The 14,622-nt window shown below is 30.9% G+C and overlaps 1 protein-coding gene across 1 annotated transcript; it reads left to right on the top strand.

Moving 5' to 3' along the window:
- The first annotated feature begins 4,261 nt into the window (after positions 1-4,261).
- LOC137826473 (putative LRR receptor-like serine/threonine-protein kinase At1g05700) lies at positions 4,262-14,364 on the top strand. The gene is made up of 13 exons (XM_068632447.2): positions 4,262-4,466; positions 5,139-5,682; positions 8,303-8,775; positions 8,983-9,118; positions 9,441-9,512; positions 9,623-9,694; positions 9,779-9,859; positions 10,190-10,347; positions 11,148-11,365; positions 11,472-11,598; positions 12,219-12,281; positions 12,381-12,570; positions 13,776-14,364. The coding sequence occupies exons 1-13, from the start codon at positions 4,352-4,354 to the stop codon at positions 14,164-14,166; spliced, it is 2,640 nt and encodes an 879-aa protein (XP_068488548.2). The 5' UTR covers positions 4,262-4,351; the 3' UTR covers positions 14,167-14,364.
- Positions 14,365-14,622: the final 258 nt, after the last annotated feature.

Genomic DNA, 14,622 nt, shown 5'->3' with positions numbered 1-14,622 from the left:
AGAAAAGAATATTTTTTTTAAGAGTAAAGAAGAAAACCCCTTATACGATATAATCTATATTAATGAAAGTTTTAAAAGAGTACGGTAGTATGATATTGAAAGTTTCAAACCAAAGATTGAGTCAAATTGTCATGAACAAATGGCTACCACAAAACTAAAATTTTGGGTCCTAGTGTTTGTATAAGTCAGTTTACAGCAGTTATGCTCATAATGATTGGTGAAGAAAAAAAGATGGTTGATTTGATTAGTCATAATGAGAATATTTTCTCTCTTGCAATATATAGTTTTTTATTTTGCTTTCAAATGCCACTAATATTATATAAATCATACTACCATCACAGTTATAACATTAAATATCATATTTTCATAACATTTATTTATAATTTCTTAATTAATGTTAGAGTTTGGTTTATATAAGATTAAATTCTTAAATATCTTGTTATTTCATACCCAAAATGTAATAATAACAAATAAGATAGTATTAGTATGTTATTAGTATAAAGTGTGTGTCTTTTAAAACTTTAAAACAAGAAGAATGAAAGTTAACAAAATCATAATAAAGCAGTCATCATGAAGTATTACAATAACTAAAAACGATTAAAAGAAAAGTATTCAAGAGTGTACATAGTTTCATAAAGACAACAATAGATTTAGGAACTAATTGAAAAAAATAACAGGAGGCACAAAGTTGTAGCAACTGATTGAACGTAATTGTACAAAATTACAAAACTGCTGAATTGATCTTAAATATTTTGATTTACTAAATAATATATATAATAAAATTACAATTACTAGAAGCTATAAAATAGGAATACTAATAGGTCTGTAAACTTACCATTAATGCAATAATAATGGTAGAATAGTTTAAGGGTAATAAAATCAGAATTAATAATAATAAAATCAGAATTAATAATCAACTTCCTCCCTTAATTCTGATTTGGAACAACCTTCATGCCCAACATATCTCTTAACTTGATGAAAGCATCGATCTTCAAAGGCTTAGTGAAAATATCTGCAATTTGACCTTCTGATCTACAGTATTCTAATTTGATCATGTTCTTCCCAATTTGGTCTCGCAGGAAGTGATATCAAATATCAATGTGTTTACTTCTTTGATGAAAAACCAGATTCTATGCAAGATTAATTGCAGAAACATTGTCAACATAAATCTTAATTGGAACATCTAGATTAAAATCAATTTGAGTCATGATATTGTTTTTCTCAATCGCCATATGCAAGTCTCACGGGTTCTGAATCTACAAGAAAAGCAAAGTGAACCAAATCTCCATTGTCATCAACTTCATCATCAAGATTTACTTCACAATCTTAAAACTGTACAGGTTGTCGTTGTTGCCTTCTTGGTTGTTCCATCATAGTTGCAATTGGAGTTGCAACTTCAGATTGAATTACACCTTCAGGTTGAACTGCAGGTGCTTCAAGAGTGACTCCATCTTCCACATCATCGTTCAAAACGTAAATATATCGTTTTTCGAATCCATTTCAGCTGCTGCATTCCATTGTCATTCCTCATCTTCGACAAATGTAACATCACGATTGATAATCACCTTCTTTGCCATTGGATTGTACAGTTTGTATCCCCATGCTTATATCCAATGAAAATGGTTTTCTCTGCCTTATCATCCAACTTCGATCTTGCTGCCTTGGGGACATGAGCATAAGTAATTGACTCAAATACCTTCAAGTGTTGCACATTGGGTTTGAATCCGCTTCATGCCTCAATCGGAGTTGTGTTAGGAAAACTCTGAGTGGGTGATCTGTTTATCAAATATACTGCACATGTTACGGCCTCAACCCAAAAATAATTTGGCATACCTTTCACTTTAAGCATGCTCCTCGCCATATCCGTGTTTGTTCTATTGTTTCTCTCGACAACTCTGTTGTGTTGAGGCGTGTAGGGACAAATTATGTTATGCTGCAACCCAAGTTCTTCACAGTGCCTCTTGAACTCATTAGACTTGTACTCACCCCCTCCATCACTATGCACCATCTTAACTAGTCTGTCACTCTCTCTTTCAACAAATGCTTTAAATATTTTAAAGTAGTGGAATACCTCATCCTTGCTTTTCAATAGATAAATCCAGGTTTTCCTTGAAAAATCATCAATAAAGGTTAAAAAATACTTATTACCTCTAACTGATGATATGTTCATCGACCCACAAACATTTGTGTGAACAAGATCCAAAGGAAATTTTGCACGCCAAAGCTCCTTAACAAATGGTATCTTGTGATTCTTTCAAAAAATGCAAGCCTCACACAATTGATCAAAGTGATGAATATGGGGTAAACCATTCACTAAATTTCGTTTAGAGAGATTTTCCAAACTCTGAAAATTTAAGTGTCCAAAGCGTAAATGTCACAACCATGATTCATTATTCACTATTGCATTCAAGCACTTGAAATCACCCATATGAATATCTACTGGAAACATGCGGTTTTTTGATAAAAAGGTTTTAAGAATCAAACTACATTTTTTATCAAAAATTGAGAATTGATTTTTAACTACGTGCATCACATAACCCTTTTCGGTCAGCTGTCCCATACTCAACATATTACTTTTCATATCAGGTACATAGAAAACATCATAGATGTACCTGTGATCACCATTCTTCAATGTGATAAGAATTCGCCATTTTCCGGTCACCGGAACAAACCTGTCATCACCGAATTTCACTTTTGTGCGAAATGAGTCATCCAAATCTACAAACAACTCCTTCTGAACACACATATGATTCGTGCAACCTGTATCCAAATACCAAGTCTGATTGTTTGGAGTTCATTTGATGTGGCTGTCATTAGTACTGCATGATCCTCTTTATCTTGTTCGTGATTACTATCTTTTGATATGCAGTCATTTGCATAATGGTCGCGTTTATGACAATTATAACACTCAATATTTGATTTATTATAAATGCCTCCTCGTCCTCCGCGACCACGTTCCCCGCGCCAAGAGTTATTTGAACTTGGATTGTGATTGGAACCAGTGTTGTTTTGCTCAGCGCCTCCATGATTCTGGCCACCACGACCTTTACTACAACAAGTACCATGTTTATGATAGGAGCTACCAATTGGGGCTTGTGCATGTAAAGCCTATTCAATTGGTTTTTCAATCTTATTGTCATTCATACGCTGCTCATGCGCTCGTAGGGAACCAGACAATAACCTTACTGCCATTTTTGAAATGTCATTGGCCTCTTCAATTGCGGCAACAACATGTTCAAATCTGGGAGTTAAAGATCTCAAAATCTTCTCCACCTTTGCCTTCTCCGAATGTGTTTCACCATTGGTCTTTATCTGATTTGTTAAGGCAAGAAATTTATTTATATAGACATCAATAGTCTCTGTGATTTCCATCTGTAGCAGTTCATATTGGCGTCTTAGGGTTTGAAGACGCAGTTCATCTTGTCATCACCTTTATAATTGGTTGATAAAATTGTCCAAGCCTCACTGGCAGTTGTTGCTCCTTCTATCTGCTCAAACGTCTCGTCATTCATCCCTTGATAAATGAGATAGAAAGCCTTATTGTCATTCTTCTTTTGATCACGATGCGCTACTCGTTGCGCCTCAGTAGCATTAGCAGCTAATGCAGACACTCCACTCTCAACGACATCCCATAACTCATGATAATCAAACAAAACTCTCATTTGCACACACCACCGATTGTAATTTTTTCCATCAAGGATAGGGACTGATAATTAGGTAGAGTTCATGATAACAGACTAGCTCTTGATACCAGTTGCAAGTACTAATTGAAGGAAATAACATAAGGCAAAAGATTATAGCAATTGATTCAACGTAATTGCACAAAATTGCAAAACTGTTGAACTGATCTCAAATATTTTGATTTACTCAATAATATATATAATAAAATTACAATTACTGGAAGCTATAAAATAGTAATACTAATGGACATGTAAGCTGACCATTAATGCAATAATAACGGTAGAATAGTTTAAGAGTAATAAAATCAGAATTAATAATCAACCATATATAAGAGAAAAAAATATTTATAAACTACTTTTTTACTTTGTCTCTTATAAAAAATAATTATACAATTATTAAAAAAATACAGCTCAGAAGACTATGAGATAGCATCTTAATAAATTAATATGGCCTACCATCTCTTTCGGGGATGTTATTTAGTTTCCCTACCTACCTCTTTAATTAGCCATCGTCGTCTTAAAAAAAAGAAAAAAAAATATTGTTTGTAGTATTTATAGTTTATACTCAAGTTCTGGCTTTCGATAAGAACTACTCTTCCTTCTAAAAGAGTCTGGTTTTTGTACACAAAAGGGTTCATATATGAACTTACTCTCTCTTTTTTATTAGTACTATGGACAGAGAATTGCAATGGACCCTAGTTTTAGCAATTTGTGCTTCATCATTCTTTAATATACTTGCTCAGAACACTCAACTCACTTACAGGAACCTTGCCATTGATTATTCAGGTATGAATCTGCACCAAACATTACTTCTCCACCTTTTTATAATTTTCTAATTCAACCGTTTAAAAATCCATCTTAGATTTAAATCAATATACAAATCAAGTCAAAATAACTTACTGCTAAATTTAAGTTTATTAAACTAATTAATCAACATGCTTATATTATTTTAATTCATTTATTCCAGCTTAACCTTTTACCTTATCACCCTTAATATATAATACAAACCTTTATAAATTCGCTCAAATCTCAAGAAGTTTACATGTAATCACTAAATAAAATCATATCAACTTCTTTTTATCAAAAAAAATAATAATTAATTGAAACATTTAAAAAATGTTTCAATCTTATTAAAAAGGACTCGTTAGACACATGTTATAGTCCTAAAGTAAATAAAATTTCTATTGCCAAAACAGATTGTAAAGCTTAGCATCACTATTGGAGCAGTAAAACCTCCCCAACAAAGATCAATCTTAAACTAACTTTTCAATTAAATTAGTCTTAAATCCCATAGACTCTTCCTTGACTATGTAATTCTACAACTGCAGAAGGAATATAAAAAGCAATGTTTTACCAAGTATTAGATGATAATAACAAGTATATAATAAAAACTGAGCCTTATCATGTGAGCTTAACATTACTCTTAACAACTTTCTTTGATGTATTCATATTTTGCAGGTGTTATAAGCATTGACTGTGGGGTAAACGAGGGCTACACTGACAAAACAACCAACTTACAGTATCAAGCAGATGATATCCAATTTGGTGAAATCTATAATACATTCTCAATTTGCAACATGAATGTAAGTCAAATACATAAGCAGTTGAACACTCTGAGAAGTTTCCCCTATGGGAAGAGAAATTGCTATACCTTGACACCCAAACAGGGAAAGAATAAGAAATACATAATCAGGGCTCACTTTGCATATGGCAACTACGACAACAAAAATGAAGCACCAGTTTTTGATTTGCATCTTGGAGTCAATTTCTTCAAGACAATAAACTCTACTGAGGCTGAGGTAATTCGAATCGAAGCTGTTCATTTTGCCTCAACAGAAACAATCGATTTATGCCTCGTGAACACCGATCAAGGGGTGCCCTTCATTTCATTGTTGGAGCTATGGCCATTGGACAATTCCATTTATCAAAGTTCTTCCACTTTGTTGACACTAGATCTCCTCACACGACTTAACCTTGGTGCCTCTGAAGATAACTTTATCAGGTGACTTGGCTTAAACTATATGTTTTGTTTACTGTGATAAATCTATTCTAGCTAGCTAGTGAGTTCAAGAAATTCATTATGTGATAGATCATGATGATGTTAAGTGCGTTTTCTACCTCTTTTGAGTAAGTCTTTCAATAAATTGTTTTTAAAAGAAAGAATAAATAAAAATTGAATTATTTTTTTATTAAACTAAAATTAACCTAGGCTCAAATTAATAATAAAAATTTAGAATTTTTTTAGAAAAATAAATTCTATAAATCAGTTCACACGTAAACTAATTTTAACTTTTAAATAAAATTTTAACCTTTTTATTTAAATTTTATTTAAAAAAAAGAATTGAATTAATGGAACACGTGTCTCAATCTTTTTACAAATTCCAAAAACAAGTGTGCCAACTAGTTTACGATTCCAAAAAAAGATTAAACTAACACCTATACGTAACCTTACAAAGCACACCCAAACCTCTACCTTGCTGTCATAGATGGGCCAAGACTGCACGGATGATAATTAGGCTTTCACTAGATGCAAACAGGTATATAGCTTCTAAAATTTAATATCAACCAATTTAGAATATTACTAGAATTAGTTAAAGTGACTTTAAGGTGAACAAAAAATACTTATAATTTTTTCAATAATATATGATTCATAAAATTATTATAAATTTTAATAATATATACAAATATTTTAAGAGAAAGATATAAAATTCGGGTTTAGATACACTACAAGAAAATCATGAAATAGAAATCAATTTTAGAGACAAAAAATAATTAGTTGTTATAGTGACTAAATTAAATATCATTTTAAGAACTAAATAAATTTTTGGTTTCTAAATTAGTTTCTATTATTGTTAAAGATTTCTAAATTGGTATCTAATTAGCAACCAAGGTATCCAATAGAATATAAATAATTGGTAGTTAAAACCTTCGTAGCTAATTAGATACCAATTTATAAACTATTTAATAGTAATAGAAACTAATTTAGAAACCATTTTTTTTTAGTTTCTAAAATGGTCTCTATTTTAGTTACTATTGCAACTAATTATTTTGGTCTCTAAAAATTGATTTCTATTTGATGATTTTCTTGTAGTGATACTCTAATAATATTAAATATATTTTAATATTAAAAAATATTAGAGTTTACAACTCTAATAATATTAAATATTTTTAATAATTATAAATATGTTAAAACAATATTAGATCTGGCTTAATCTAATAATATTAAATATATTTTATTTTTTTATTTTTTAAAAACGTGTTAGGGTCAATGAAGAGGATACTATTACATTTATGGTCATCTTTAATATGTATTTATGTTAGCATCGGCTTAACCAAAGTTAATTTATATGTTATGAATTCGTGTGTTCATGTGACAACTAATTGATACTTATTATTTTCACCAAAAGACCCAAAGTTATAGGTGACAAATCTCCTCACTCCCAATTTTCTTCTTTCGGTTTCTATAAAATTTTTGTCAACACTCATCTCCCTTCACCCCACACTTTTCTCCTTCACATTGATCCACACTCATCTCCTTGATCCCCATTCATCTCATTCATACACATTTATATCATCTATCTACGCACATCTTCTTCATCCCCAATCATCTCATTCATGCACATTTATATCATCTATCTACGCACATCTCCTTCATCCACATCTTTCTTCTCATCTCATTCATCCACACTCATCTCCTTTGTCTATTGTAATTTTTTTCTATTTTTTTGTGTCGTATTTTGTTGAAGATAGAAGTGTTGTACGAGAAACTTTTTTTTAAATCACTCTCATTATCATCGGCCAAATCAATGCAAATTAAATTAATATTGAAAATATATTTGATTGACACTATTTATTAATAAATAATTAAAATTTTCAAATAATTAATTAATACACAATATACATCGTCTAATTGAGTATGAGTTTAGCCGATGCTAGGAGTGTCCCTATTTGGAATTGGCGATGATATCATAGCTTCGAGACATCATAACTTATAGTACGGGAGAGTAGATTTTCTTACCAACATAAAGCCAATGGTAATCACAACTTAGTGTTAATTTTTTTCCATTTATATTGATTTTTGACTTACGCTAGTGGCAAATTTTCTTGAAAAATAAGCAATTGAAAACAATTTAATAACAATAAATGAAGTGTTTGAATCTTTGTTGTGGTACGGAAAGAAGTTAGAAATAAATTGAACCCAAGTGAATGATCTTCTTAATAACTATTTTTAATACTTTTTTTTCATCAAATTTATTATTTTTCTAAAATTTCTAAATATGAAATGTTATTGCAATGTCTATCATATGCGTATACTTATTATAATAAAGCCTTACTGAGAAAAGGACAGAGAAAGTTATAGTGAATGAAAATGCTCACAGTTTAACTAACTGAGTTAATTCGAGAAAACCATTTACCATAATATTTAAAATTTCATGACAAGCCAATATAATTTTATGAATTAAACAAAAAAAACGCTAGCATAATCTACCTCGTACTCAAATGAAATTATGCCATTGTTTTAGTTTCAATTGCAATGTACTTTGTTTTCACTGCAATGAGACACTATCAGTATGTGAAAACTAACCAATATTGTTTGTTGGAATAATTTGTGTTTAAGTTAGGTACACAGATGATATATATGGAAGGTCATGGGAAGTTCCAAACAGTTATACCAAGAATTCATTGAAAACCTCATCAGCTATTGATTTGGATAAACTTGTTGATCCTTACAAACTGCCAGCAGAAGTTTTGAGTTCTGCAGTGGAGGCAAAGTCCTTGGAATTCACACTCAATTATGCCATGGATTCTGAATATTACGTTTATCTTCATTTTTTTGACTTCAAGGATCGGACAAATAAACAAAAACGAAGATTGAATATTGTTATTAATGATTTTGATGATAATAATGTGAAACAAATTCTTACTCTTTCATACTGGAAGCCCCATAGCATTATTCTGCCTATAAAACACGGGATGGGTCTTCGGAAGATATTGATTGAAGCCGACACTGATTATGAGTTACCTGCAATGCTTAATGCTCTTGAGATTTACAGAGTAGTACCACAGTCAGATTCTTCCACACAACAAGAAGATGGTAGGTTTCTTTAATTTAATCTTTCTTCAATTGTTACCTTTTAATTCTATATTGCTCAAAACTCACATAATTTGGATCCTCAAATTAGCAGGTAGCATATAAAATCTCATTCATTATATGCTGACCTATTGAAAATTAGCTTACTTCTAAAGTTCATAATCTCAATCTTTACATGATATTCTGGTTAATACTGGATATTAACAACAGTTGATGCTATCTGGCACATCAAAGATGTTTATATGATCAATAAAATGAATTGGCAAGGAGACCCCTGTGGACCAAAGAATTTTACATGGGAAGGTGTGAAATGCAGCAATGGGAACACTCCAAGAATCATTTCATTGTAAGTATGGATATTCTCATAATATCCAAGGCTGCTTTGTAGAAATTTTATCTGTTAATTTGCTATGTACTGGATTTTGGTCATAATCTAATCTAAATATGACATACCAAGAAATTATAAGGAAATTGGACTTAAGTCCAACTCAACTCAACCTTAATTTTTTTTTTAAGGTGAGTATACATATTTATATACTCTATTTTACTTATCTGGGAAATGTGGAACAAATTCATTGATAAACATTAAATAATTTTGATGAATGCAATACTTCATATCTCCACTTTTATTCTTTTTAATGGCAAAATTCTTCACAAAATTCAAGCAGAAACTTGAGCTCAAGCAAGTTGTCAGGAGAAATAGATTCCTCCTTCTCCAACCTCACATGTTTGGAGACTTTGTAAGTTTTTCTTGTTATAATTTTAGCAGAAATCTGTTTCCAATATTAATACCTGAGCACTCTGCTGTTGCAACATAAAGGAACCAAAACAAATAACTATTATGTTGCAGGGATTTGTCAAACAATGAATTGACAGGGGAGGTGCCAGAATCTTTTGGAAAACTGCCACAATTGCAGTTCCTGTAAGTTGTGCATTGCTACATTAAATTTTCAATCTCACACAATTTTCAAAATATTTAACACATCATATCATATCATCTTTGCAGTAACTTGTCAAGGAATATGCTCACAGGTTCAGTTCCTGAGAGTCTAAAGGCAAAGTCCTCTAACAACTCTTTGCAATTGAGGTTTGCTCCTAGCCTATAGCTACACATAACTTTCTTTAATAAAATAAACATTTCTAAAGACGCAAATAAATCTTTTCTAACTCCTTCGTAATCCTTGTTTTTCACCCTCTATTCCTTCATTTTTGTAAAAAACCCTTTATTAAGTGAATAGTATTCAGAAACAATAAGCTGCAACTACCAATACCAAAATTATGAGAATTTTAGAATTTGCCACTCTTTCTTCTGTAGCCTTTATTCTATTTAAAAAGTACTAATAGTCTTCATGATTATATAATTCCATATCACAATTCTTCTCAATCTTATGATAATTGACACATGCATACAATGCAGTTTGGATGGAAATCTCTGTCTCTATCAGACAGGGTCATGCAAGAGAAGCCACAAGTTTATCATTCCATTAGTTGCATCTATGACAGCATTTGTTGTTTTGGTCCTCACAATATCTACCGTAGTTATGGTGATCTGGAGACTTAGAAAAAAGGGAAAAGGTAATCTATAGAATAAGTTTTATAATGCTCCATATCTTTACCCAAGCTCATTTTTATATTCAAATATATTATCATTTTTAAATATTTGCATTGTATTAATCTTTGCAATCATTACCACAGTTTTGGAAGTTCCATTGTTAATGAATTCGTAAATCAGAGATCAATTCATTAGTAGTTTGCACTCTAAGTTAATTTCTGACCATCCATGTGAATTATTAGCTATAGTTGTCATATTTGTGTGTGCTTATTATTGTACAAGTAATGGTGAATGGAGAATCAAATCTACTATATTCCATCAAATTAATAACCAATATAACCATAGAGTATGTCACTGTGCACTATTAAATCTGTACAACAACCTTATGGTACTGACTCATGGAATTAGTACTAAGATGATCACCACCAGCATAACTTCTACACTGTATTATAATTTTCCATCAATTGCATATCTATACAAGCTTTATTTTCACAGACACACTCCACACATAACTCATAGAGAGTTACCTGCATTTTGCTAACTGTATAAATTTCATATACTGCTCTTTTCCCAAGGCCGAACTTGTTTTTGAAAATTTAAAAGACCATGGATAAATGGTTGGAAGTATTTAATTGTTCGCTTAAGGATTCGATGATCTTTTCCTTGATGATTTCCATCTAGTATAATCAAATTTAATTTTCCAAGAGATTCTTTTCTTATTTGCATTAGGGATACCGATTATAGTTAGAACTGAAGCCACATTTTTCAAACATATATGTATATATGATGTGGAAAATGATTGTTGTTATTTACGTTGGTCCAGTGATTTCTTCAATTTCTGCCAAAGATGAGCTACTGAAATCAACAAATCAAGTATTTTCTTACTCAGAGATTGTTAGAATCACTAATAATTTCACAACAATTATTGGGAAAGGTGGATTTGGTAAGGTTTACCTAGGTACTTTAGAGTGTGAGAAAAGAGTTGCTGTGAAGATACTTTCTTCACCATCAGCACAAGGGTATAAGGAATTTCAATCAGAGGTAATTAGATGCATCAATCAACTTTGTTGTTTTTTATTCTTAAGACAATGTATTTTTCATTCAGTCATAATACCAACATATTTTATTTCTAAACTTGGAAATGCAGGCAAAACTATTGATGCATGTTCATCACAGAAACGTGGTTTCTCTTGTGGGATACTGTGATGAAGGTGACACTAGAGCACTTATCTATGAATATCTACCAGAAGGGAACCTCCTACAAAAATTATCAGGTTTCCACTTCACTCCATATTGGCATGTGCATTTAAAGTTGGTGAAAACAAACTTATTATGAGAAATGAATCATAACTTATGTTTCTAATTTTTCTTGAGAAAGGTCACTAGTTCCTTTCACTTCTCTAATAGTGACAAGATAACAGAGACAATCAATACATCTTATCAGTGATTAATTTATACTATTGCATGTTTGGAGTTTTCTGATTATGCTCACATTTGAAAGCAAAAACTCTGCTTCCTGGTAAGAAAAACTATAATAGCTTATAATAGTATATTCAAAAGATAACGAATAGAATCAACAAGCATACGTAAAAACGTTGTCATCTAAGAAGAACCTTTTGTTGCATCCCTAGCAGTGTCCTTTTGTAGCATTCCTACAACGGTTTCTTAATTACAAACAACACTGACTTTCTAACTCTATTCTTAGAGAAAAAGTTTCGGAAGTGAAGGATCTGGCCATAGAGTTGGGTGCTGAGGCTACCGTGGCCCCTTATAAGCTTTGCCAGTGATCTATGCTGAATATGATGATAATATGCTTCCGATGACAATTTTCTTGCAAGATATATACATGATCTTTCTCGTAAGACTTTTCTGAATATATTAGCTTCTTATGCAGATAAGAACCCAAGTTTTTTGGAATGGACGCAAAGACTTAAAATTGCTATGGATGCAGCAAATGGTAACTCTAATTTCATGGATGTTCAAAATTATTTTCCTTTCTTATTTCCAATAGAACTATTGTGGTGAACAAGTATGTGACTGATAATTGGAATTACAGGGTTGGACTATTTGCATAATGGATGTAAGCCACCAGTAATTCACAGAGATTTAAAAACATCCAACATCTTACTAGACGAAAATATGCGTGCCAAGATTTCTGATTTTGGAGTGTCTAAAACTTTTGCCAATGACAGTGACACTTATGTCACTACTTACCCAGCAGGCACACCAGGTTACCTTGATCCTGAGTAAGTAGCATTCAATTCTTCAGTGTTTTTGTGGTGGAATTGAAGCTCTAATAATGATCAATCTGAAAATGGCAAGTGTATATAATAAGGTATAATAAGTGGCAATGGTTAGTAAAATGTTAACTAGAGTATAAACATTCTATAGCTTAGATAAGATTGGTTTGGATGAGTACAGATATTAGATAAGATAGGATTTTAAAAAAATGAAAAAAAAAGGTAAAAGACTCTTCTGAAAGGTTAATTTCATATTAATATTAAATTTTTATTTAAAAAATGTGACTATTACCAAAGACCAAATACATGCTTAATTATATTAACATTAACAAGAGTGCAAACAAAATTAATATAATTAAAAGTTGTACTTAAATTGTAATTTTTTTATTATACCAAAAACAAAATATGTAAATACTTGTCATTTGTTATATTGAAGTGACTATTTATGTTATTTATTATATACAAAATGATTTAAGTTTATTAAATTTTAAGTGTAATTTTGTGATCTATATTTAACAGGAATAAACAACTTAAATAATATAAAAAAATTTAACAAACTCATTACTTTAATGTTTGAGTTAAATTGGTATTTTATTATAAATTTTTATGACTCATTAGTATCAAAATCTCCGGGACTTTTCCGAGTAATAATCCAACACTATCAAACGAGATAAAAAAAGAATGAGAAAAACTATAAGCTAAATTTAACCAGTAAGATTTAAATGTCATTAATTTATAAGAACGGAAAAAATTTGATTGTTGCTGTATTTATTGCATGGGCAAGCAAATTTTGTATCCATGGCTCCTAGTTTATTTTTTTATTTTTTTTTCATTTTGTATACATGTCATTATACAATTTCAGACATTTTTATTTTTATCTTGTAAATATACCTTCCCACTTACTTAAGTAATTAATTAAGTTAGTGTTTTGCGGAATTTTTTCTAAAATAATTACCATAAATTCCTAAAATCTCAATCCTAAAATAAAGTGTCATCTAAATATAAACATCTAAAAATTAAGTCCTCTTCTCAACGTATAACATTTTAATAATCACAATTCATGATGAATATAATAAAATCGTTAAGCTTTATCATTAACACTTTAAAAGTTATTTCCAAGATAATTTTTATTAATCGACTGCATAAATAAATATCTTTATGAATACATTTATGACTAAAATGTGATATAAAATCATGTTGTACCTTTACAGATTTTATTGCTCAGGGACTCTGAACAAAAAGAGTGATGTTTATAGTTTCGGGATAATCCTACTAGAATTAATCACTGGTCAACCAGCACTAAGAGGAACTCCAGAAAATCTGAGTTACATACTTCCTTGGGTTAACAATAAACTGAGAACAGGAAATATCCATGAAATAGTTGATCCAAGGTTACATGGAAAGTACAATGGTGCTTCAGCATGGAAATTTATAGGGATAGCCATGTCATGTCTCCCTCAAGTTCCAATTCACAGGCCTGACATAGGGCACATAGCCCTAGAATTAAGGGAGTGTTTGTCTCTTGAATTGTCTCTTGAAAGGACTGTGAGCGACGTCAGAGATACATTAGTCATGAGTTCTAGGCAAATTGAGTTCCATTAGTTAATCATGGGTCCAAATCCTAGCTAGGGTTGTTTATTTTCATCATCCACATGAATGATTGATTGATTTGTTCTTGTTTTTTTTTATATAAAAAAATGTACGTGTGCTTGCTTTATTGTAATTATTGAACCTTTCTTAAGTTAGGGATATGTTCAACGGTCAAATAAAGGTTATGCCATATTGAAGTAGTTTGTTTTACGCACTTTTTCTTTTTTCATAATTGGTCACTCCACTTCCACTTGGATTATATTCATTATGTTCACTTTGATTTCATACGCTGATGCGTGCAAACTTTTAGGGAATAATTGTGTTCTTTTGTTCCTTTTAGTTTGGATTAAGCGGGTCCCTCAACTGTTTTTTTTTTTTAATTTACTTTAAGTTTTTCTGAGTTTGAAATTAACCAATTTTCATTTTTAATCTACTTTACTTACTTAAACCTCGTAATGTATTATTTTT

This window comes from Phaseolus vulgaris, chromosome 8 (genome assembly GCF_051622355.1).
Source record: "Phaseolus vulgaris cultivar YP4 chromosome 8, ASM5162235v1, whole genome shotgun sequence".
Taxonomy (NCBI): domain Eukaryota; kingdom Viridiplantae; phylum Streptophyta; class Magnoliopsida; order Fabales; family Fabaceae; genus Phaseolus; species Phaseolus vulgaris.
This window is presented reverse-complemented; position numbering and strand designations above follow the sequence as displayed.